The sequence below is a fragment of the Lethenteron reissneri genome, chromosome 50, assembly GCF_015708825.2.
Source record: "Lethenteron reissneri isolate LAM-NWPU_2019-01 chromosome 50, ASM1570882v1, whole genome shotgun sequence".
Classification (NCBI taxonomy): Eukaryota; Metazoa; Chordata; class Hyperoartia; order Petromyzontiformes; family Petromyzontidae; genus Lethenteron; species Lethenteron reissneri.
This window is the reverse complement of record NC_083828.1, coordinates 6,415,952-6,441,191: the sequence shown is the minus strand read 5'-3', so window position 1 is coordinate 6,441,191 and position 25,240 is coordinate 6,415,952. Positions and strand designations below refer to the sequence as shown.

Sequence of the window (25,240 nt, the reverse complement as noted above, 5' to 3'; positions counted from 1 at the left end):
TATCAATCTCTCACCGCAATTGACTGCGCGTGGTGGGACGCAGGAGCGCGCGCGCACACTCGAGTGTAAGACGAGAGCATTCCAGACTGCGAGAGAGAGCGGAGCAGACAATGGGCCATGTACGCAGAGCCGGCTCGCGGTGGAGGAAGAGGAGGAGGGAGGCATGCGGCCAGACACACACGTGGGTGTGTGTGTGCTCGCAAACAGCACTTGCCCCAACAGTCTGTGAAGGCTATGGGGGGGGGGGGAGATATTTGTCTTTTGTGTGAGATGACACCGTTCTTGGTTGTGATGGCGATAACCAATCAACATGCGGCGGCGGTCGGTTACATTTAATTCGGATCGTTTCAGGGCCCTGCCAGGATTGATGGTGCCTTGTTGTATGATTGGTCCTTTGCTCTTTGGTTCTTTCGGTAAAGTGACGTAGGTATAAAATAAAATAAATCACCTGATGACGGACGCTTGCGTTGCGCCCGAAACGTCGTGATTAATTTTACTTTATACCTATGTGACTTTACCGAAAGATCCAAAGAGTACGGATCCCTGCAGTCACGAAAGCTTCAAATCAAGATTGGTCCTTTGGTCATGCACATGTGCGACCAACACACACCGTCTTGGTGTCGCACACCTTGCCTTGTGCTTATTAGGTGATAAAAGTTGTCATGGTAGGCATTGTCCATTGCACTATTCTGCAGTGCCTTTGAGACAGTCTTATGAAGGACACAATGCACTTGAGGAAATTATGTTTTTTTGCAGACCCCCCATGGCTCTGTGGCTTTTTACTCGTTTTTGGCTTGTTTGTTTGAAACTCGTGGTTTTCCAGCCTCCACAATTTGTTGTTGTTGTGATGATGGGTTTTTCTCAACATTGACAGATTCGATTTTGCAACGGCATCATTTTTAATAAATTTGTGTCACGCCTCATCGTGTTGCCATTGTTGTTTCACGACAATTTTATCGTCAAATCGCGTGACGAATGTCAAGGTTTTTTTTTGAGGGATGAAGGGTTACGTTCAAATTTTTACCGCCTGTTAAGAATTTACTTGGCTGATGTACAAAAGCACTCTGCCTGCTCCGAAAGGGATTTGCGCTTTGTGAGCCGGGAGGAAGAAAGCAGGGGGAGAGAGGAGAGTTCACCTCAGCCGCCGTGCGTTTCATTAAATTATCCCGTCCCAAAAGAAGAAGGAAAAAAAAATCCCATTGCTGTGTAAATATTAATCCGACTAAGATGTGCCCCTGGTCAAATTCCGCAAGATGTGCGGCCACGTGCGTGCCGGGTTGCCAGGTCGGCGGTTTTTGTTCCCAATAAATTCGAGCAAACGAGTCTGTGGTGGTGGGGGGGGGTGTGAAGAAAATATTAGTTGGGAGGGGGGGAGGAAGGGGCTTATTTGGAACATGAATTTTAAGCAAAAAAAACCCCCCCTACAACTTGTCGCGCTGGTTCGCGATACATTTGTTCCAGTTTCCCCCGAAAAATGCGAAATGCAAAAGTGTGGCCCCACTGTGGCCGAAATGTGGTGCTAGCTCGCGCCGTTGTTGCTGTCCCCGATTTTTTTCATCTTCTTCTTTAAAGGATGAGAGGCGGGTGATTAATGACCTGGGTAAATAGCTTCCAGCCTTTACCATTTATTTACCGGAGCCGACCTAGGCTGTGCTGTAGCTCGGTGAGGACAAGGGTCTGCAAGATCGATGGCCCATCTTGGCCCCAGGATGATTTGCTGCAGAGAGATTATCAATAAGCCCACGGTTCCTGGAGGGCACATTAAACTTGCTGCCTTGTCCAATTTATTTTCTTTTCTTGTCCCCAATTATACAGTAAAATTGTGTTGCCATCGGACTAATGTCCACGAGATGATTGAATTTCCTTTCCGATCTCTTGCAGCGAGCAGTGCAGCACCTTGTGTCAGAGAACTGCCATGAACTGTGATGTCATAGAACTCTCGTTTTTATATCCCCCACCTGAATTATATTGCCTTTGTGCCACTATGGACTGCATGGCGTGAGATGATAACATTTATATTAGAACCCCTACAGCGCTAGCAGTATATCACCCTGTGTGACCCCAGAAGATGTCACTGAACTACTTGCGAAGTCACTGCCATAAACCTTTCTGTTATCAACAGGAGCAGCACTCCGTTTATATGCCCTGCAAAGATTGTTTATCACATGCCAATCCCAAGCAACTTTTTAACTATCAAAGCTGCAATGAGCCAAATAAAGTGGCCAAGCGATATTTAATACAACCCAGAATTGAAAGCAGTCATCGGTGTCTGGGTTGAGACCATCAACTCCGCTACATTTTACATAGAACAGTTTAACCATGGGTGGCCGTCCCCAGGGTTTGAACCCAGGTTTCTCTGCGGTGGCAGCTCAGTGTTCTGAACCCTGACCCCTACCCGGTCACATCCATTGTATATTACGTTATAAAATAGCGACAACAAGACATCTCGCCTCTGCAAGTTGTGACGATTAACGCTGCATTGCAGACGATACATTTTGAAAGGAAGTTTGTCGTCAATTGGGATTGAAAACGAATTTCGGTAGAACCGCTTTTTGTGTTTTAGTTTGTCCCCCCAAGAAGTTCTACGTACATACTAAACATTTGGCAACGGCGTCTTTTGGTTATTGGCGCGTGTCCTCTGCTGGTCAATAAGAGGCTTTCTTAACACCAGTGCTTTTGTCTTATCGAATGCCCCCGTATTTCCCATTAATCTGGCGGTGCCGTGCCAAAGTTCGTAGGGTTGGTTAAAAAGAAAATGTTCTCGCTTCGGTCCGCAGTTTCAAAACAAACAAAAAAACTCAATGATTTTTCAATTTCAAGCGAGCGGACCTTGAACTGAAGGAGACCACGTTGCAACCTTTGAGCCTCCCCGGCTCAGGTGTAGCTGCCTCCCCAAGACTGAGACGTGCAGTTTTGAACTTTTCTTCCAGCCGTGGGCTGGCTGACCAACAAAGGTAATTGATGCGTTGAACGACGCTCTCGACTTTTTTAGATTGGGAGTAGCAACTATTTATTTTGTTTACCGTGAACGTGAGCTGTACGCAAACGAGATAGTTTAGAAAGCGTAACGGGGAGTAACTTCTGGTGGGCATGTTTCAAATTTCTGTTTTTGTCAAAGCTGGAATCCGCGCGTGCCCGTGCCTTGTGATCTGTGAATGGTTGGTTTCAGTCAGTGGCAAATGTCCCCCCGATAAGTCTCCAGTGCTTTAGAGGCCTTGGGGTTCAAATCCCATCTGTCCGACCCAAATTTTTTACGTTTTTCCATTGGCTACTAATTGCCTTCTGTAACCCCAGCGAGGGCCTCTCCCTTGGTAATTGAGCCTTAATTGAGCTCCTGGCATTTGGTATTGGTGGTTTTGGTGGGGGACATGGGCAGTCGGAGGTGGGGGGGGAGTTGGGGGGGGGGCTTGCGTCCACCCCCAGCGGCACAGCTGTGCCCCGTTTTGTGCCGGATCCTTAGGAGGGACTGCACCGCCGTCGTTCGCGACTGGCGCAATCAAAGATGACACGGTTTGAAATCTCGCAAAACGTGCGGTCTGTCACGGCGCCAAATGGCTTTTAATGGTTGCCTTTCAGCGCATACTTGTCACGGCGTTTGGCATTTCTAAAAAGAAAAGGGCTAAAGTGTGTGTCTGTATAAAATGATTGGGATAGTGCTGCAGTGTAATGAATAGCACACTGCACTCATAATCCAGAGGGTGCCAGTTTGATTTGATATCCTGCTGTGGCAGTCGAAACGATGGGGAAAGTTTCTCCAAATCCCCCCCCACCTCCTTGCGTTTGTCCACCCAGCAGTATAAATGGGGTATGTGTGGTGGGGTAAAAGTGTGTGTACTTCCACCTCCTTTCAAAATGCCGAGCCAGTGTGGGAGGAGGTAGGTCAAATCTTGGGATAGTGCTGCGGTGTAATGAACAGTACATCGCACTAGTAATTCAGAGGTGGCCGGTTCGATGTGATCTTCCCGCCAGCAGTGGAATGAGCATGCGAATGCGGAGGCTGCACGTTAACCATGTTATCATTGTTCTTCTTCCAGCACCCAGACGGTAATAATACCCGGTGAACTGGAGCAGTACCTGGCGCGGTGCGGACGGCGCTCGTCCTAACAAAATACCCACAAGCGCCCGCGTGGCGGTTTGCCTCGCTGTCAAAACAAACACTCTTTTACGGAGGTGTTTCCGGCGCGAAGAGTAAATCCTTAACTTTTGGAGTGTGGACAAGGAGAGAAAGGGGGGGGGGTGAAGAGGGGGGGGGTGCGGACTGCCGTCTCAACCAGTATGTGCAGCCGCGTTTGTTTCGCCGGCAAGCAAACGTTTCGATTGCCGTCGCAGGAGATCGGCTGCGAAGAAGAGAGAGGGTGGTGGTGTGTGCGGAACACTTCACCGCGAGGCTTGGGGAGATCGACCTCGAGCGAAACTCAGTCTCCTGCCAATCCAGCTCGGCGCTTCGGGGGAAGTGGGTCCCAGACTGGGGCTGAAGGCCTCCCTAAAGCCGCTGACGTATCTTTTGATTAGGCTTTCAAACTCGTGTTGAAAGTGTATTTGTGCATTATCTGTGTCTGTATTTCTGTAAACCAGTGGTCTTTAACCTTTCCTGCAACCTTGCACCCCTTTGGTTCTCAATCGTAATTTTTTTTTATCATGTTATAAATACATAGGGTTTGATGAAACAAAGTAGTTGTATTTATGTGCTCGTGCTTAATTTGCGTTTTGATGGTTTGCCTTCTAAAAAAATCTGTCTCGCACCCCCAGAAAGGGCATCTCGCTCCCCCAGGGTGTGCGTGCACCCCAGGTTAAGAGACACTTCTGCAAAGGCATCTAAGTGGGAGTCGAGCCCAGCTTGTTCTTGGGTGGGTTATTTCCTGACAATATGACATCGTAGGCTTGCATTGCGGGGCGGCCAAGAGACGGTGGCGGTACGGCGAAGGGGTTTTGATCCATCTGTGTGGAGGTTTTAATTTTCTCCCCCCCTCCCTCCTCGTATATGCCAGTTTTTCTCAAAGTGTTTGGTCATTCATCTCCAATGCAGAAGAACCCCTCCTTAAGAAAGAGACTTGAGACTCCGTGAGGCTTTTCCCAGAGTGAATTCAGGGCATTGATGTTTTGGTCTCGATTGCCTCCAGTAGGTGGGGCAGCCCCAAGCATGCCCAGCTGTGGAGGCGAGCCACTGTCTAAACATTGCGCAGCCCGTCACAAGCGAGCAGCGTTCTATTGTCATGGCATTGGACCAGCGCCGAGCCAGCGGTGGAAATTCCACATGCACATGGCAGGAGGAGGCAGTCTCTTCATAGGACCAAGCGAATTGTTGTCTCTGATTTTTAAGCCACGGCAGTCGCGTCCTACTTGGAAGATGGATTAAAAGAAAAATCTCCGGTCTCTGCGCACAGAGCCTAATGAGAAGCCCTCCCTCCACACCACCCCCTACTGTATTCCTTTGAGTAAACAGAGCGAGTAGGGATTGCGACTTTGGGTGCAGATGCGGGGCGGGGAAGCACAAACGTTGTGAAATTAAGTGGGAGAAGAGCGGCGACGACGACGATGGACGGTGAACACGCTCACGATCGAACGCTCGCTAACAACTCGTTAGAACCCGCGAGCAGACCGTGAAGCCGATGTTGAGGCTGTGGCAGGCAGGCGGCAGGGCTGTCGCTGCGGTGAGGTGCGAATGCGCTTGACGGCATGATAATCGCGAGAGCGTGCGCACGTGTGAATGACCGCAAGACCCCTTCCACCAGAGAGACTGCTCTGAAATTACAATAACTTTCACGTCGGTGACCCCCTTCACCAGTAGAGTAGACATGGCCGCTCATATTTGCCAGTGTTGTGCGACCTCGACTTGAAATGGCAAGTTTTTTTTTGGAGCCGCCCGCCAAAAAGTAAATAAACAAACGGTATGCCTCATTTTTTTCCTCCTTCCAACGTTGTGCATCGAAATGTTTTCTTTTTCTTTTCAGGAGCCGTGTGCAAGAAAAACCCGGCTCCACAAAAGCTACTGTTTAGGTCGGCGCAGGCTTTGCCAAAGGGTCCTTTTCATACGCGGAGAAATAAGCCAGGATTTTTTTGATAGATGAGGTTTTCGCTTCGGTGGGTTTAATTTTTTTTTTCCATCACAAGCTACACGCGGAATATGCTACGTGCATTATTGCGTGTTTATTGAACCCTGCTACATAAGGCTGCTCATTCCAGCTGAATTCATTCGGCTTGTTTACGCAGAGCCTCTCTCTCTCTCTCTTGTGTGACTTTTATTTTAAGGGGGCCCCCCCCCAATAGGCTGCTGATACTTATTGTGATGCTTGCGGGATCTTGTATTCCTGTGTCGATCTGTACGTTGTCCAAGCAAACTGTAGAAGCCTGCGTTAAAGAAAGAAAAGGCAGTCTCTACGAAACTTAGCAGTTTGTTTACTTGTTTGGGAAGGATTTACAACAAAACACGTGCAAGTTCGTGGGTTTTATTTATTTTGAAATCGATAGAATGCTCCATACCGATAGAATGCGCCATACCGGGTGCAGTGGGCAATTATGGAACGCATGGGCGGGAGCGAGTGCCTAACAGAGTTGGAGGGCTCCATTAATGGACTGGCTTATCGGCTTGTTTTTTACGTCGATACACCGGCGGCTGGTTTGTTATTTGCATCAAATCTCTGCAGTACAAAAGGTGGGGGAATTAACCGGCAATTGATACATTTTCTAATTAGGAGTCTCACTAAATAAATCTGACAGATTAACAGGTGTGGCTCAGAGGTCAGAGCGCTGAGCAGGCATAGCTTTGAGCGCCTGGGTTTGAATCCTGATTGCAACCAGCGGTGACGAATATCTGAATTGCTCCCCGGGCCTCCCTGAGATTTCCTCCATTCAAATGAGGGCCTGGTGCGAGACGTCCCAGTTGCAGGGTGGGTCCCGTTCACCGCTGAATCTCGGAACCCGCAAGCAGTTCGCGTAATTTTTATTGGGGAGAGGCGTAGTGCCGTTGTTTTTAAAGACATTGTACTCACCGCAGAAAACTGTAGCGACACGACCGCACTCTATGGTAGCTGGGCCAAAACTGCTCCACGCCCTTTCGCATGGCCTTGTCGGAGCCTCGGTACCATTAAAGTCATTTTATTTTAGTTTTCCTTCTGGTTGCATTCCGATGACGTACACTTATGTCATCGGAACGGAATCGGAAGAAAAACTGATAAGGTACGCGTATATAATCGGAATGAGAGAAAGGATTAACATCAGCACTGGGAGACATAGGCAGCCTAAAGGTAGGGCGCTGGCCACACCATGTCCTCATGCGCTATGCCACCCTTAATATGCGCTCGCTAACAGCACTTTCCCCGGGGGGATCTTTGTCTTTTGTGCGTGGGTATCAGCATCTCTCTCAGCTCGCCCTGTTTAAGCGTGTAACCTTGTCGTGACAGCCACGGTGTCTATAGAGATGCCGCAGCCTCCTCCTCCTCCTCGTATTTTGACACCAAATTGTACCGCATTATCGGGGACTGTTAAACAGCAGATGGTGCTTAATTTTTGCCGCGGCACCGGCGAGCGTTGACGGCTCTGGTGAACTGCGCCCTGGGATCCGCCGCGTTCGCAAAGCAGATGGGGGGGGGGAAGGGGCTGCCGTCGACATGCTCCTTCTCCTCCTGAAGGACGGTGACACGCACACAGACAAACGTACGTACGCGCGCACGGACCCTCCCCGGCGCCGCGATCGTAACGCGCCGTGTGAACGCAGCTGCCATGCCCGGTCGCTCGTCAAAAACCGGTGCGTAATTTGGAGGTGACCGCATCGCTTCTTCTCCCGAGCCTTCCGCTGCCGTCAAATTAACAGCGAAACGAAGAGGGGGGGGGGGAGGGAGCCCTCTGCAAAATAATTTTTGCCGGTGCAGTCGAACCCAGTTGACTGACACCGCTGAGACCGGGCCGGCCGGCTGGCTCCCCGCGCCGCTGCCACGAAATTGGACGCGACGTGGAACCGCGGGGAAGGGCACTTCCAAGTTGGCCGCATCGTCAAAAACGCGCTCCCCGCCTCCGCGCGCTCCTAGCGGATGGCTCTCGTTAAGCAGTGATTAACTCTTATTTATCTTCACCCAAATCCGTAATCAAAGCCGCGATGAGAGAGAGAGAGAGGCGAAGCGCTTTCGTGTTGCCCGAGCCAGAGCGCCTGTGTCCCCGAGGTTTGCGGATGATGCTCGGCGGATGGGTCGGAGCACGCAGGCCAAGCGGTGCATTCGCTTGTCGGGTGAATCTGGGCGCCAGGGCAGGCGCAGCGTCACCGAGGGTTGAGATGCGCTGCGCAAGCTAATGGCGTCCCCTCCCCCCGGGTAGATTAATTCCTCCAGAACAAAGCCACCTTATTTTCTTGATCGTCCCGAGTTTTAGGTAATTTACATATTGTAATGTTGATTTATAAAAGAACGTGTGTGTGTATATATAATATTAAACAAAAACACCCCGCCAAAAATTCCAAGCCAACGCTGGAACGCACAATCGCACGCGAGAGTAGTTGGTTATTGCACAGTGCAGGACTAATCTGGGACTGCTCTGGGGTTACATGCAGTGCCATTGCGAAGCATTGCTTTGCACGCTTTTCCTTTTCTGAGCTTCGGGAGTGCGATTTTCCCCCCCGCCCCCCCTTTTAGTTTTCAGGGCTTCCCAAAACCTCCCTGTGGTTGTATGCAGAACCACCGTATTATTATGAGGATGCACTGGAATGCCCTTTACTTAGGAGAGCCGCGCTGAGTCTCAACTCATTTTCTGGAGGTTGGGTTGCCTTTATTGGGTTGTTTGACCAGTCCCATTTCACGGGAGGAGACTGGGGTATGCGGCGAAAACCCACGCATAGGAGCGGGATGGCACTCAAAGCTCTGCAGAGGCCACAGACAGACGCAGCTCTTTGAATTTGTATGGTGGAGCGAACCCATTGCTGTACCACAACATTCTGGCCAGCTCGCAGGCCTACACCTATAGCACCTGGTACTGCCAGGGCAGTCTCCTATTCGTGTACGAACCGGGGTCAAGCCAGCTTAGCTTCTGAGATTTGGTGAGATCGGGTGCATTTAGGGTGATGTGGTTGTGTTATGGTCCTGGCGTGTAAATCCATGTCTCCTCGGTTGCTGCTTTGCATCAAATTAGCGGTGGATTAGTGGTGCTCTGCTGGTCGAATTATGTTTTTTACATCGGCCAGACTGTAATGGAGCTAGCTTTAACTCTGATGCGCTTCGTGCGCGATTTATATCTTGCCCGTTAGGATTACGAGTTTCCACCACCGTCGTACCCACGTGTGGTGTGTGTGTGCTTTCAAACCTGGATATTACCACATGCTACACGGCGTAGATTCATGCTGTATTTCCAAGTTGTATGCTTAATCGTCAAATTCCACATGGCGCAATGGCGCCGTGCATTTACAACGATACGGCATTTCATGGCACAGTGGTTCCACGGTGGCGAGATGTTAATAACCTCACCTGGTATACAGGAGGTCGTGGGTTTGATTTCGACTCTGACGCCTGTATATTTGGAGTTTTGCATGTCCTTCCCGTGGTAGCATTGATTTTTTTCTCCGGGTCCTTCGGTTTTTCCCACCACATTTCGAATCAAACATCACGCGTTTAGAGTGTTTGGCTGCTATAAATTTCCACGTCATGAGCCACGAAGTTGAGGTCTTATTTGTGGGCAGTTGGCTTCTGAAAAATAGCTATACAGCTCAGTGGGCCTTACCTGGTAAAAAAAAGTTTAGTTTTTAGTTTTACTGCTACGAAGACTCGATGCACCCTCGGAAGCCGCACGGGACAACGATACGTGTGTGTGTGTGCGCGTGTGTGTGTGCGCGTGTGTGTGTGTGCGGTGACCAGGCTCGGCCCTGCTTGGCTTCCGGGATCCGCCAAAATGATGAGGCGCGTTTGGGTTAACCAGCAGCGTCCCCGGCGAGCGGGATCTGTCCCCAAACGATCGGCGCAAGCCACACGTCCCGCGTCTCCTGAATAATTACCGCTCGCATCGCATTTGCCTCCCGCTAATCTCAATAATGGCCCGGAGAGGATGTCGAAGCAGGAGGAGGGGGGGGGGTGGAAGGGGGGGGGGTTGGGAAAAATAGGCGATTGGTTATTAAATGCTCTGATTTTTCCATTTGCTGCGATGTTGCACGCCTTCTCCCTGCAGTAATGAAAATTGTGGAGCGTGCTGATTGTGTGTGCACTACCCACCTAGCTCGGTAATTGGAGAGAAAAGTCAAGATGGGCCTTTTTTTTAAAAGGGGGGAGGGGGGGCCCGCTGTGGTGGCAGCTTTACTCTCTCCCCGTCGAGTGTCGGGGAAAATTTAATCTGCCTCTCGCCTTTTTTTTTCCTTCCCATCTCCAGGCCTGACATCTGCCTGCCGCACACGCGCGCGCGGTCATGTTTTCGCAGCTGAGAACGTCCCTCGGATAGAAGTTGTGTTGTTTAAAAATGTGTGCGTTCTAGCTAATTGCGTATGTGTCGCATTACATCATGAGCACAATTTTCCCATTTAAAGGAAATGTTGGGGGGTGGTGTGGGGGGGGGGGGACGAGCGGGGAAAGAAAGCGGATCGTATTTTTGCGCATCGTTTGTCTTGGGATAACCACGCAGCGCAAGTTGTGTTATTCTTTCGGGGAGCATTTGAAACTCGAGTTACCCAGCGTCAGCAGTTGAAGGGCCCGTCCATGTGTGGTCTTGTTTGGGGCGGCAGTCCTGCAGTTATTCCCGCGGAGTTCAAAACTTCCCTGGGATCTTTGACTCGCCGATGTATCTTTTAGTTTCGATTTAAAGCTTTCGTGACTGCAGGGATTCATCTTCTTGGTTCTTTCGGTTCATTCAGACGCTGTCTCCCCGACAGACCTGGTCTTCACCTGAGGACGGCTGCTTGCGTTGTGGCCGAAACGTCGTGAGAATTATTTTATTATGTTTGATTTTTATTATTTTATTACTTCCCTTCTACGTGACTTTACCGAAAGAACCAAGAAGATATCTTTTAGTGTCGCCCAAGTTGTTCTGGCGAACCAAGGGGGAGATCCGAGACCAGACGGTAGGGGAGTACTTACTTTTAGGGAAATGATTGGAGGTCGCGTGTCCGCTATGCGACGGCCGTGGGATCTACCAGAGGGGGAGAAAGCGTTGCAGAAGCGTGGTGGCATCAACGGCTTTGGCCATGAAAGGATTCAAATTTTGATCTTGATTCTGGGCAGAACTCTTTCTCTATTGAAGGTGACCTGTGCAATGTGGTAATTCTGTACCAATGATATAAAATAAAAAAATCACCACATTCGTTTCTATCACTGATGCAGCAACTATGTGACAGTTGTTTTTATGTTGGTTTCTATTTGCTTCGTCGCTGTACTTTATAATGATTTGTTTTGGTTTGGTGTGTTTTGGTGACCCAGGTCAATCAGGCAAATGACACTATCCTGGCTTCTTGAGTTCTCAGCTGGTTGCAACAAAACGAACTTGGGAACTGAATTACATCCAGAATGATGTTGTTTACCAAAAAAGCAGGGCACCCGAACAAAAGACTCGTTTTGGATTCGGAACATCGCAGACTGAGACGGACTTAAACCACAACCAGCAGGTCGTCTAGGTTGAAAGACCCAGAGGCAATATTAGAGAGAGATGACAGCCAGAGCTGCCACCACGGGGCTCCCAATGACCTCGCCGTTGCTAGCCCAGTCTTGGGAGAATGATGGATGGATATATCCGCGGCTGACGCTTGGAGCAAAAGGCAGTGCGGCCTTTCCTCTGCTCTGAAGCAAATACGACGTTCGTTAGTTGTGCAATGTTCCTTGAGGTCCGTACTCGTTCTCTGCAAATATTCACGGTTTTTTCTGTCTTTCCTTTTGCTGTTGTTGTTGCTGCTGTTGTTGTTGCTGTTGCTGTTGTTGTTGTTGTTGCTCTTGCTGTTGTTGCTGCTGCTGTTGTTGTTGTTCTTGCTGTTGTTGTTGTTGCTGCTGTTGCTGTTGTTGTTGTTGCTGCTGTTGCTGTTGTTGTTGTTGCTGTTGTTGTTGTTGCTGCTGTTGCTGTTGTTGTTGTTGCTGTTGTTGTTGTTGTTGTTGCTGTTGTTGTTGTTGCTGCTGTTGCTGTTGTTGTTGTTGCTGTTGTTGTTGTTGCTGCTGTTGCTGTTGTTGTTGCTGTTGTTGTTGTTGTTGTTGTTGCTGTTGTTGTTGCTGTTGTTGTTGCTGTTGTTGTTGTTGTTGCTGTTGCTGTTGTTGTTGTTGCTGCTGTTGTTGTTGTTGCTGCTGTTGCTGTTGTTGTTGTTGCTGCTGTTGTTGTTGCTGTTGCTGTTGCTGTTGTTGTTGCTGTTGCTGTTGTTGTTGCTGTTGTTGTTGCTGTTGTTGTTGCTGTTGTTGTTGTTACTGCTGTTGTTGTTGTTGCTGCTGTTGCTGTTGTTGTTGTTGCTGTTGTTGTTGTTGCTGCTGTTGCTGTTGTTTTGCTGTTGTTGTTGTTGTTGCTGTTGCTGTTGTTGTTGCTGTTGTTGTTGCTGTTGTTGTTGCTGTTGTTGTTGTTGTTGCTGTTGCTGTGTTGTTGTTGTTTTTGCTGTTGTTGTTGTTGCTGCTGTTGCTGTTGTTTTTGCTGTTGTTGTTGTTGTTGCTGTTGCTGTTGCTGTTGTTGTTGTTGTTGTTGTTGCTGTTGTTGTTGCTGTTGTTGTTGTTGTTGCTGTTGTTGTTGCTGTTGTTGTTGTTGTTGCTGTTGCTGTTGTTGTTGTTGCTGTTGTTGTTGTTGTTGTTGCTGTTGTTGTTGTTGCTGTTGTTGTTGTTGCTGTTGTTGTTGTTGCTGCTGTTGCTGTTGTTTTTGCTGTTGTTGTTGTTGTTGTTGCTGTTGCTGTTGCTGTTGTTGTTGCTGTTGTTGTTGCTGTTGCTGTTGTTGTTGTTGCTGCTGTTGTTGTTGTTGCTGCTGTTGCTGTTGTTGTTGTTGCTGTTGTTGTTGTTGCTGCTGTTGCTGTTGTTTTTGCTGTTGTTGTTGTTGTTGCTGTTGCTGTTGCTGTTGCTGTTGTTGTTGCTGTTGTTGTTGCTGTTGTTGTTGCTGTTGTTGTTGCTGTTGTTGTTGCTGTTGTTGTTGTTGTTGCTGTTGCTGCTGCGCTTGCGCACCGCAGGATCTCCCCTGTAAAAATAGCCGGGAAACTGGTTAAACGGGATCATTCGTAGTCACAAATCAAACCTCTATCGCTTTAAACACCAGGCTGATGTATAGCTTTCCTGTTACAGCAGGGCATTGTAGATGACAAATGCAGTGAAACGTATTTTTTTTTCCTTTTCAATTTGTCCTTTGTGCAGCGCTGCCAACGCAACCTTTAAATTTACATTTTTTTATTTACCCAACGTTGAATAGTTGAGTTGGTCGGAGTCTGAACGCGCGGTTGGTGGAGCGGGCCTGGCATCTTCTCACTTGGCACCTGCGAATGTGTTTCCCCCCCCCCCCACCCCTCGTAACAATCTGCCGCACGCAGGTGGGCAAGCACCGACAGAACGGCCAAGCGTGCCAGCCGGAATTGTGCCGTGCAGCCTCTTCCGCCCCCCCCCCCCCCCAGTGGGCATTCCGAGTCCGCGTCACAGTTTTGCCAAGTCTCTTGTCCCAGAATTCCGGACGGGACTCGTCGTGCGCCCCGTGAAATGCCCTATCGCCCGACGTGCACGCCAGCGTCGCTCGGTGCGAGCGTCTGATTACTTTACCGGACAACACGGTGCCATACGCGACCGTTTATGTATTTGTTTGTTATACAATAACTCTTTGGATTGTTGCCTGACCCCCCCCCCCGCCCGCTCCCACGGCCTCCCTTTGTGTGTGTTAGTGGTCGTTCGCTGAGCTCAAACGATAAAACAAATGTTCGGCGGACAAAGGCGATGGATTTTCAGCATCGTCGTTGGTGTGAACCAGGTGTAGAGCAGTTTGTTTGTGCATGTGGCCTGTGTTTTGATTGTCGTGTGTTTAGTTGACTGACCTCCAAAATGGGTGCGCGAACAAAGTGACTGCCAAGTTAGCGAGAATACTCCATGTGGTAAATAAGTGCTCCAGGCAGTTATTTGTCAATCCACTGCTGGATGACGCTCTCTTCACAGAATGTCGGGTCGTGTGTGACCAGTTCAGTACACTGTGAGCTAAGATGCTCTATAAAAACACAAGACTGTTTCCGTGACAGACATAACAAACGCATCAGAAAAAAAGAATAATACAAATGAATTTAAAAAAGGTAAGAAATATTATTTCAAATGTAAAATGTATCTTTTGAAAGTTTTAGCCATTTAAGGAATTAAAAAGTGCAAGATTAGGCATAAATAGTGCCAGTGGTAAAACACTTAATTTCTCAAGAAACACTTAATTTAAATCTCCAATAAAAAATACTTCATCACGCTGGTCACTTCGGGTTTGTAAAGTGTGGGTGATGGGGGGGGAAGAGCGTGGGAGGGCTGGGACCAAGACTGTTTCAGATATCACCTGCCACTGATGTCAGCTGTAGCCAGGAATTGAACTCTGGATGTCGGGTTCATAGCGCAGTGCATCCGCTAACCACGGCACGACCGTACCCCCCCCCCCCCAACCCTGCGTGATCGATACCCTGCCAAAAGCAAGACGGGTCTCGATAGAAGACGGCTGAAAAAGGGACGTGTCATTCACGTCAATAAAAAAAAATCAGTTATTTACTCATTTTAAAATCTCAACTGAGTCTTGAATGTTTTATTTCAGGAGGGCTTCCCGTGTGAGCTGTCTGGCCACGAGCTTCACGAGTATTTTTGTGTTTGTAACAAAAGCGGTTGGGGGGGGCAGACGAGTCGCGCGCGATGAGATGAGGCTCAAATATTCCGCACAGATTCACCCCCCCACACCCCATGCCTCTCTCATTGGTCGCACACCACACCCCAGCGCACTGCCTTCTCATTTTGTCCACACAGTCCCCAAAAGACAAAGATCTCTCCCCCCCCCTCCCCGTATAGCCTAAACAGACTGTTGGGTACTCATACTCTTAGGTTTTTTCGGTTAAGTCACGTAGGTAAAAAAATAAAATTAAAAATTAATAAAAGTAATAATGGAAATAAAATAAAATAATAAATCATGACGTTTCGGAGGCAACACAAGTCTCCGTCATCAGGTGGGACCGTCACAGCTAAAATTACTGCCCCAGACTGTTGGGGCCAGAGCTGTGACCAAGTAGCACCTATGTAGGCCGACACGGCACACAAGGGGGTGGGTGGCTAAAACCACTCCCGACTGCTTTTGTCTCCCCGGGTAGAAATGTTTACACACTGCAGCAGGTACTCATTTGAGGCTGAGTCAACCTAGGGGTGGCCCAGGACCGGTTCGAGATAATTGTCACGGGTGTTGGTGGCCGTGAGCAGGAATCGTGCTCGGGTCACCGTGTTCGAAGCGCAGCGCGCTAACCGCTACACTGCAGTCCCCAACACGTGTTGGCACAAACTAATCCCTTGCCTCTTCCCCCGTTTCCCCTGGCAGTCGGATAAAACTGAAAAAGGATGTGTGGCACTTGATCCACATGTGCTCTGTTTGCTCTGTTACCTTTTATTATTGTTTTGTTTTTTTTAAAGAAAATCCGTATAAATTTGTCAACCCACCTTACTGCACTGCAATCTTACAAACAACCACCTCGGTTCTGCAGGTTGGGAGTATTGACGACAACCATTCGCCAATAAGCGATGGCGACATCACTCATGGCGCTTGTGCCAGGCCAGGTGCAATTTGAGGCCATCGCGTGAAGCGTGGAAGGCTCCGCTGATGGCAGTAGGTCAGGGGACGACTCTGTTGTGTCTAAGTTTGCCGACTGACATGACTCGCAGGTGCACGACCTGTGCTCACTACTGTGCCAGCTTTTGCTGCATTTTAACCGCCTGACTCTGCTCGTTGTGAGCGTCACCCCCCCCTTCCTGCTCTGCGTTGTTGCTGGAGGGCAGCTGCCTCCAGCTGCTCAGTAGCGTCTTTCACACACACACACATACACACGATTATGTCTGTTGGCTCAACGGATGCCTCGTGGATTGCAGCCACCCACAGAGATTCTCCACCACGACATGGCACGGCCTTAAACACGGGTGCTGCGTTTTGCCGCGATTGATTTTTGTTCACGAGGCGACCGTCGACACTCTCCCTTCGTTTTGGACAAACGAACATCGTTTTGTGCCCACACCGCGATTGACCCGCGAACGGGTTTCTAATCCACCGCGATCGTTTGCTCCCACGCCCCCCCCCCACCGCAGCATTCCCGAAGCGTCCTCAATCCACGGTTTCCGAGACGGGCACCGGAGCATTTTCTACGGCGGCTGCGTCCAGCGCAGGCCATCGCTGACGGCTGGCGCGCGAGGCGGGTGATCAGGGCGTCTCTCCCCGAACCGCCTGCCTGTCCCCTCCACTTCTTGCTGCTGCCTTCAGCCAGAACCTGCTGCTCCAGCTGCTGCTGCTGCTGCTACTGCCTGCAGTGGGTGGCCGTTGTCACCAGGAAGTGCCACAGCCTTGGCTGGAGGTGAGATTCCCTCAACGCTGCCGCCCCTACCCTGCCACCCACCATCATCATGAGTGCTTTGCTTGGGAAGTTGTGTTCAACCATATGGGCAAACACTTAAGGGAATGCTACAGACCTTTCATCCACGCTGTTGATTTGGTCTTCTTATTTTTTGATATTGTGTGCTGTCTTAAGTTCTGTCCCTTCCCATCCAAGCAATGTTTAAAATGTTTTATTGTCGCTATTTGGGAAGACTTATTGGTTATTTTTAACATTGTGTAGTAAATTTAGTGGATTTTAGCAGCAGCAGGAACCCATTACGTGTCAATCACGATCTATCCTCTGCTGATTCTCTAACCCATGCAATTTCGCTTCCTGCCTGAGGGTAATCCCGTACATTTACCTCCCTTGTGCTTCTGTGCCCGCGTTTCAACTTTGTTCCATTTTTCTTTGTCAGCGTTCATGTTTCGGATTTTAATATGCCATCGCGGTATTATTCGCTGATGAAGATGATTTTGTTTAGTTTGCATTAGTATGTTGATTTCCTCTCTCGGGTTTTCCAAAAGCATTCCAAACCTACGCTTATCCGGCAAAAGGGTCTGACTTTTAAAGTTGACGTACGTTTTGCACATTTCATAATGAAGATGCTATCGGTTGCAGGGGGCACTTGGAGTAGAGGGGGACCGATTGGTGAGATGGGAGGAGATGTGGTGGAACAAGATTTGAGGACTGGTGAATGTGTGACGAGAGACGAGGGGCAGAGATGAAGAAGCAGCTCGTGGAGAAAGATTATCCGAGCAGGTGACCCCATGCAGAAATGGGGACTTATAAAAAGATACAAGTCTCTGGGTATCTCCAAGTCTGGCTGTCTCTCTCATGCAAGTCCATGTAACGGCATTAGACTCTATTGCAAGTCTATGGTTCTCCAATGCATGTCTACGGATCCTGTATGTAAGGATAGTGGATTTGACAAGAGAAGATGCACAGAATAATAGCGCACGGAGCCAGAAAATCTGGGCAGCTGACCCATGTGCAATAATGGAACTTTTGCTCTCAGAAGCAGAATATAAATTTAAACAATGGTTGTCAGCTAGTGAATGAAATACGTTTTCTGTTATTTTTTTTACGTGTAGTGGTGTTTTACAGCCTTGGTGTGGTTGGGACAACCAGAGTTAAAGCATCATCGTGAATCTTCGCGAATGCAATTTGACAAAACACAGCTCAAGAAACGCTCGCCATGGTTTATACGCCTTACACCATAGCCGCACCCGCGTCGTGCATCTGTGCACGTTCACAATTTTATAACGGAATGAAAGTGTGCTCCCCATTTTGCGTAAATCCTGGCGACCGTCGCCGTCCGGTTGTGTTTGCGAAAGAGAGGGTTGCCGCTTTGGATTTGTACGAGATTGGATTAATGGTATCCACGGAAACGGCTGTTAACTGGATCCAAAACGGGGGGTGTGGGGGTTGGGTTGTGGGTGACCCTGCCATAAATAATACATTTTCCAAAGGTACATTTCATCAGCTTTCTTGCCCCGTGGCCCTGTCCTGTGGCTGGCTGATCTTCGCTCCGCCTGGATGGCCCAGCCCGTTGATGCTTCCTGGATTCTTTAAAAACGTTTTCCTGACCCGAATTTCGCAAATGCTGTAGGTTTGCTAAGAGTAAATGAAAACCTAGCCCCGTTGTCCTGCTCATGCCACACGCACGCACATTATTCTTTTCTAAACCCCAGAATAATCGGTTTCTTTGTTGCTCGTCTTGTTGTAAAAATCTATTGTTGTGCTCCTTACATCTGTGCCCCCACACCAATGCCACCTTCGCCGACCTGTACTACCGACCGGCATGGTGAAGTATAGTCGAATAACCCTGATGACCTACATGGCATGAGGGTGGGGGGGGACCCTCATCCATCAGTGGATACAATTCTGGAGAACGATACTTATCTCGTGGATCACAGTTGAATTTTCAACAATTCCCTTGCTGTTGTATGTGATGTGTTGTTCGCACGTTTTCTTCAATTTATCGTTTGCAATTTTAGTTTTGTCATTGTTAGTAATGCTATCGTCCCTTCTGGGACACACGCGTTTGCAGCCGCACCTCCGACTTTTTTGCACGGTTTGGCTACGAATGGTGCGGACAGAAGTTCAACGTACATGCATCTTTTGGGACGAAAGGGCAGTCGCACGCGCGCGCTCGCGATGGCTAAACCCCGGGCTGTGAACCCGGACCGGATTGCCTCCTCCGCTCTATTTATGAAGGATTCCGTCGGTGTTGGCGCTATCGATTGCGTGGCCCAGCGCCGGTCCAGCTCCAGAAATCGATATGGCCGCCCGGCGCGGTAAACACACCGCGCGCCGCGGCGCATCCGATTTATATTTCTCTCTTTTTTTTTTCTCCCGCACCACGTCCCGTCCACCTTCCCAGCCCCTTCCACCTCCCGACCCGACCTCGAACGAGTCGGGGGGGGGGGGGTGGGGAGGCACCTTTTTAACGGTGTCCTGTGGACGCTTGCTCGTTCCGTGCCTCGTGCGCGTGGCTGCTGGCCCTGCGAGCACCCTCCAGCTACGGCCGAGGCTCCCAGATTTTCCTGGACCCTCCGAGGTTTCCCCCTTTTCATGCTTTGCCCCCAACTTATAGCCCTGCCCCGAAGAGCAGATTGCACTTAGTTTTTTTTCTTAATAAAAAATGAAAATGTTTGTTGGTGGGGAAGTAAGGTCGTGGTAACGCTGCGTCCCGAGTCGTAGATTTTAAGAGCGATTATCAAGGCTCGTGATGCTTGCGCCAAATCGCACGCGAGGATTAATGCATTATTACGATGAATGAAAATGAGATGCGATTGTGGTTGCTTTTTGTCCGGCGTCGCAAAAACGAGCCTGCCGCGATACGTCCGCTCCAGCACGAACACTGATAAACATTGAAATGCAATCGAATAATCCTTCCAGATCAGCCATTATCTCTCCACTGCTGGATGAAGGTCTCCCTCTTAAGCCATTGCCATTTCTGACTATCGCAACAAAGACGCCACAAACCATCTAGCTCCCGCACACGAGCCGATTTTCATCGTTCCAACTCTGCAGTTGGGAGAATTCCCTCCATTTGGCTGTTGGCCATCCTTCTTTCCGTCGACGTGTCCAGCCCCAAGCCCACTTTACTTTTATAAACAGTCAGGATCACCAACAATGTTTCCAATCGCTGACATGTAAAATCTGCATTTTTAAAAGAAACAAAACAACTATTGGAAAAAAGGCGTCTGTTTGGTGTTTGAACGTCTTAACACCTGTTTTATTGCCATAAAGTGTAAAACCTATTCTTATTTTTCCATAATTTTTTTTATACTGGCAAAAAGGGGCTCCCATTGATAAAAACAACTATTAGTTTATTAGGTGTGACGGACTTTCACCGTAGTCGAAATAAGAGTTTTTGACGCCAGCCAGCCAGCGCTTTGCTCGAAACATCGTTCACTCAGCGACGATCAATGACGGGGGGACGGCTTCAGTCTCGCACCTGCAGCGTGAAGGACACGCATTCCTCACTAAACGACGTCCTCGTGGTGTGAAAATTTGATGCTGTTCTCCGGCCTCGGGTCTCCCGTGGGAGAATTGTCTTTGGTAGTCGGGCAGTGATGGGGAGGGGGGGGTGGAGGGAGAGCCGGGCACGGAAGGGGTTAAATTTACTGCCGAGCCACCGTTGATCTATGTTTTAGCTCCGGTTTCCTGGCCACTGCTATGAAAAAAAAATAGATATGGATTTATCAGTGCAGACAGATGCTTGTACTCCATAAGCTGTTTGCCCAAGGCAAAGCAGAGCAGCGGTGTATGTCAGCTGATTGACAGGTTATTGCTTTAATAAAGCACAAAGTACATATTTTGTTTAGTCCGTCGGCCTGTAATCCATATGTTTGGCTAAAGTGTGGTAAATTGCAAACCGCAGTCAAACTGTTCTGCCCTGTTTTTTTTTTTTTAAACGAAAACTGAAACATTATTTGCAGGGGGCGGTGGTATTACGAGATGATTAGTGCAGGCGTAAAAAAAATGCCAGCTTTTAAAGGTGAAGGGTTGTCATTTTAACGATTTTGTTGTGTGTGGCGCTCGCTCTGCGTGGTGCAACGTGTGTGCCGTCTTTGCTTTGAGAAGGGCGCCGCGCACGTGTGTGTGCATCGTCGGAGACCGGTGTGTGCGCTTTAGCGAGGAAGGCACAGCGGGCGGTGGAGGCTCCTCCGGTTTTTCCCCCTCTACATTTGGAAGCATGCCTTGAGATTATTTTGGTGCTATCAGTGTCCAAATGATGGGTCCACTTTGTTGAGCTGTCATTTGTGGGTAGCCAGGTCGCTTTTGAAAAGTAAGTTAACACTTCAGTGAGGTTTTCCAGGTAGGATGGGGTTGGTGTAGTTGTATTTGGATGCTTTTGGGTGATTTGTTTATCTTTCTTGTACTTTGCACGACTATCGTGTTTTTTGTGTTGTTTGTTGTTGTAACGCTTTTACTCGCTCCTATTGGACATTTGTGAAAGAGAGCGTTATAGCTCATCGGATTCCTCCAGTATCTATAAATGTTCTAATTCTGATTTAACGCGCGGTTACGCGCTCCCTGTCTTGCTGGATTGTGAGCGATTTTTTTTTTATCGCCTCGTCCCCCCCCCTTCCATCCGTGACAGAAGCTCGCATTCTTTCGCGCTGTCGTTGAAGAAAAAATGTTCCCCCAAAACCCTCCTCGTCATCTTCTTGGTTCTTTCGGTAAAGAACCAAGAAGATGAATCCCTGCAGTCACGAAAGCTTTAAATCGAAACCTCCTCGTCATGTTTACACGAAGATTTATCGCTGTGTATTTGTGTGTTTCGTGTTTAAAGTGCTTGCTTATTTCTCTGGTCGGCACGTGACAACGTAGAAGTCGTCACGTAGGTAGAAAATAATAGATCAGGACGTTTCGATCGCAACACAAGCGGCCGTCTTCAGGTGAGACAATCACAGCAGGAAACTGCAATCACAGCAGGGAAACCTCACGATTGCACATGCTTTCGCAGGAAACCTCTTGAGAAAGAGTCTTCATGAGACTCACTGAGGGCAGGTTTTCCTGGTTTACACGAGCATAATAATAATATAATAACAGTAAGAAGAGTGATAATAAACTCTGTTTAATGAAATCGTGACCCGGAACAACAATGGAATTCATGACATCGCTTTGGGGGGAGGCTGTGGAGGGGAGGCGGTAGTGAACTGATGCCTTCCGGGACCCGCTGTGTTCGGAGATACGACTACACCCAGGGGTCTGCAACCAAAATGACAAGAGAGGAGCCCTTTTTTTTTCTTCGAATTCGTGGTTATCGTGCGGGTCGACACTGCCTTGCCACGCGCGCACCGTTGGTGGGTTTATGAAATGAGACAAAGCGAGGGCGATGTGCGGCAGTCGCAGGATGCCGGGTTCGTCTGGAACAGGGGTCGGCAACCAAAATTCGGAAGAAATAAAAAACCTCAATAACCACAATTCAAAGATGGTGGTCCTTAATAAATAACGTCACAAGGCAGTCCTTGAACAGCCGGAGGTTGCCCCAGCCCCTTGAACGAGACGGATCTCCATGCAGTCGCCTCTCGCTCCTGCTGCGTAAAATACATAACCTCACAGTCCATGTGTGCTTGGCCTTCTGTGCCTCCCTCAGCTGTCTTGCACCACTCTGCCCTTCCGGAACAGCATGGTGCAGCATAAGCAATCCAATTTGTCCGCGTGCGAGTCATTGTGTCATTCGTTACTCTTACTTGAGTCACGGAGAATAAACCGTCAGGCGAACTCCGGTCATCCTCGCAGCGGCTTTTGGCTGGCCATCGTGCGCTTTTAAATGCGCTTCTGCGGCCGTCTGGAACGCTCTTCCTTCCGATATTCGGAAGCTACTGGAGCTATGCACTTTTAAATCAAGATTGAAAACTAATTTCTTTAGAACTGCTTTTCGTGTTTAGTTTGTTGTCCTTACCGAGCACCTCCGATTAGCATGGTTGCCTACGTACGGTGCGAACACACATAGCAGTCATTTCCATTGTATCACTTATTTACGGCTCATTCTGACTGGACGGCACCATTGGGACCTATGGCATCTGTGGTAATGATGATGAGCTACGTATGACTTTTGAACTTTGACTCGGGTCAAAAAGATTGTGACACCGAGAATGTTTTACCTTTTTTATCGTATGCTGTGTTAGGAATTTTTAAACTCTCTTTCTGTTCGTCTAAAAAAAAAAATAGCATTAGTTGAAGAGTTAGGAATAGTTTTGTAAAACAAGGAAAAAATCCGGCTAACATGTGTGGGACAAATGGGGTGTTTAGGCCGGGACCTCAACCATGAAATTTCGCAAGTATTTTCTGTTCTCGCTTTAACCTCACATTGCGAAGCAAGTTGCTCATCCAAATTACATTGGGGAGGTAGGCTGCCTTACAACTATCAAAGCAAAACAGCGAATTTGGATAAGTTATTTATAAACCATTTGTATTAAAAAGAAAACACACACGCCTGCCTGTGCTCGTACATAATAATGCGCACGCACGGACAGATGGATTGTTTAACACAAAACCGACTGCCGTGTCTGTGAAAAAAAAGAACTCCATGTGGGCTCTCTGACATGTGGAACAGCTTTCGTATGCGAGTGACGGGTGCGTGGGGAGCGGGTCATGGGCTGTTGTAGTCGGGGTGCTGTGAGGGCGATGGGTTTGGTGTGCGGGCGGGCTGGTGGGTGGGTTGCATGTGGGTGGAGGCTGTGGCTGGATGAATTTGTGTGGATGGGTGGGGAACGGGTCGTGTAATGCTCTAAGTCCAGAGTGCTGTGAGGGTGACGGTTTGGCATGAATGGGTGGACATTGCATTTGGAGGTTGTGGGTGAGGTTATGGCTGAGGTTATCGGTAGGTGAGTAGATAGGTGAGTAGGTAGGTGGGTTTATTAGTGGGTGGTTTCAGCAGGTGGGTGTTATTAGTGGGTGAGAGAGAGGGTGGGTGTAGGTTGTGTGGGTGGTTTGGGTAGGTGGTTTCGTGTTGAAGTGGGCGAGTGAGTAGGTAGGTAATTTGGGGCATGTAGGTGGATTGGGTGCGTGAGTAGGCACATTGGGTCTATTGGTGTATTGGTGGATGGTATGGAGGGTTTAGGTTGTGGCATGGTTTCTGGCTGAGTGTGTGTGTGTGAAGGTTGTGGAGGTGGTGGCTGGCTGCTTTGAGTCTGTGGCGGAGGGAGGACAGGGCCCCACCTTATTTGGCATGGCAGCGATTTTGTCATCCCACCACCCCCCTCTTGCCTCCGTGAGCAGCCAGCCAATCTGTCGGAAAATGTCCCCCCCACTCACCCCACCCCACCAGCACTCATCGGTCTACTCGCAGAATTGTCGTGGGGGGCGTCGAGTGTGGAAGCGAATTTTTTTTTAAAGGGGGCATGACGCGATCTCGCCATGTGCGGCACCGCGTGGGGGGGGGGGGGCGCCTGTGTGAGAGATGCCTCCGCTGGGCTCGTGTGACCTCTCCCGCTTTGCACGTGCGGCCCCCGTGTCCTTGCGCGGAGCCTCGTGTTTGGCTTTCGGGAGAGGCGTCCGACGATGCGGGGTTGTTTAACAAAAATTTCTTGCGTTTTATCGATATTCGCACACACACACACACACGATGAGAATAAGATGGATCCGTCGGTTTAAGGCTGTTTCTGAGATTCCTTTCGAGTGGCCTTGTTTGTCTACGCTGCTTTATAAATTGTAATCTTTATTACTTTTGCCATGAGCTCTGTCGCAGAGAACAACGTCGTTAATGTGGCGGGCAAACGAATATTATGAACTCGGGAAAGCTGGAATGTAGCGGAAATTAAGTTTGAATAACTAATTTGGTGTGCTGTGTTTTGTGTGTCCTCATTGATTTCTGGGCCGAGGCATCAACTCAGCTCACCATCAACTCCGCTCACCATGAATGGAGTTGACAAGACAGATTAGCCAAAGGTGGTTTAGCCCGAGGTCAAAATCCAGCATCGCAACCCGTTTAAGCAGTGGCGATTGATTCAATTAATTACATTCACATTGGGATGCTCACTAGTAGATAGGCATCTTACAACTTGCCAGACATGCGTGGCCCTCTTTTGTTCACAGTCATTGTTCACTTGCCCTTCTGTGTTGAGCATGTCCTGTATTGGGCAGACAGATGTGCGACGATTATCTGAACTGGTCCTGGGCCTCCCCTAGGTCGACTTGGCCTCAAATCAGGTACCTGGTGCGGTACAAAAACATCGCTTCTTGGGAGACAAAGGCGGCTGGGTGTTGCGGTGGTGAGATATCTCCCTCGCCGAGTATGTAGGATCTTCTTGGTTCTTTCGGTAAAGTCACGTAGAAGGGAAGTAATAAAATAATAAAAATAAAAGCATGTAGGAGGTCGTGGGTTTGATCCTGACCTTGACGATGCCTGTATAATTGGAGTTCACGATTTCCCCGTGGTGGTCGTGTGCACAATATTTTTCTCCTGGGTTCCTGTGGTTTTTTTCCCCCCCTCCACGTTGAGAAACAACATGCTTTCAGATGATTTGACTGATAATTTATTATAAATTCCCTCGTTTTATTATAATAAGTCATCGCGATGAGGTATCATTTGTGGCCAGGTCACCTTTGAAGAAGAGCTATTTCGCTATGTGGACTTCACCTGGTTAAATAAAAAAAAAATCTGTTTAAATAAAAGTGACACTGACAGCACGATGGCCTAAACAAAATTTGGTAAAAAAAATAACAAACCACAAACATCTTCTTGGTTCTTTCGTTGTGGCCGAAACGTCGTGAGAATTATTTTATTGTTTTATTTTTATTATT

General features: G+C 48.8%; 1 protein-coding gene across 3 annotated transcripts in view; it reads left to right on the top strand.

The window, feature by feature from the left end:
• LOC133355131 (repulsive guidance molecule A-like) overlaps positions 1-25,240 on the top strand; it is a 125,651-nt gene that overhangs the window by 48,181 nt on the left and 52,230 nt on the right. For 2 of the 3 annotated variants that reach the window (XM_061572448.1, XM_061572445.1), the window contains exon 3: positions 16,194-16,456. Coding sequence is in view for 1 of the 3 variants with exons in the window: in XM_061572445.1 (XP_061428429.1) it covers positions 16,194-16,456 (263 nt within the window). In the remaining 2 variants the exon portion in view is untranslated. Of the gene's footprint in view, positions 1-16,193; positions 16,457-17,217; positions 17,237-25,240 lie in introns of those variants that run through there. The other variant, XM_061572446.1, reaches the window with a different exon arrangement.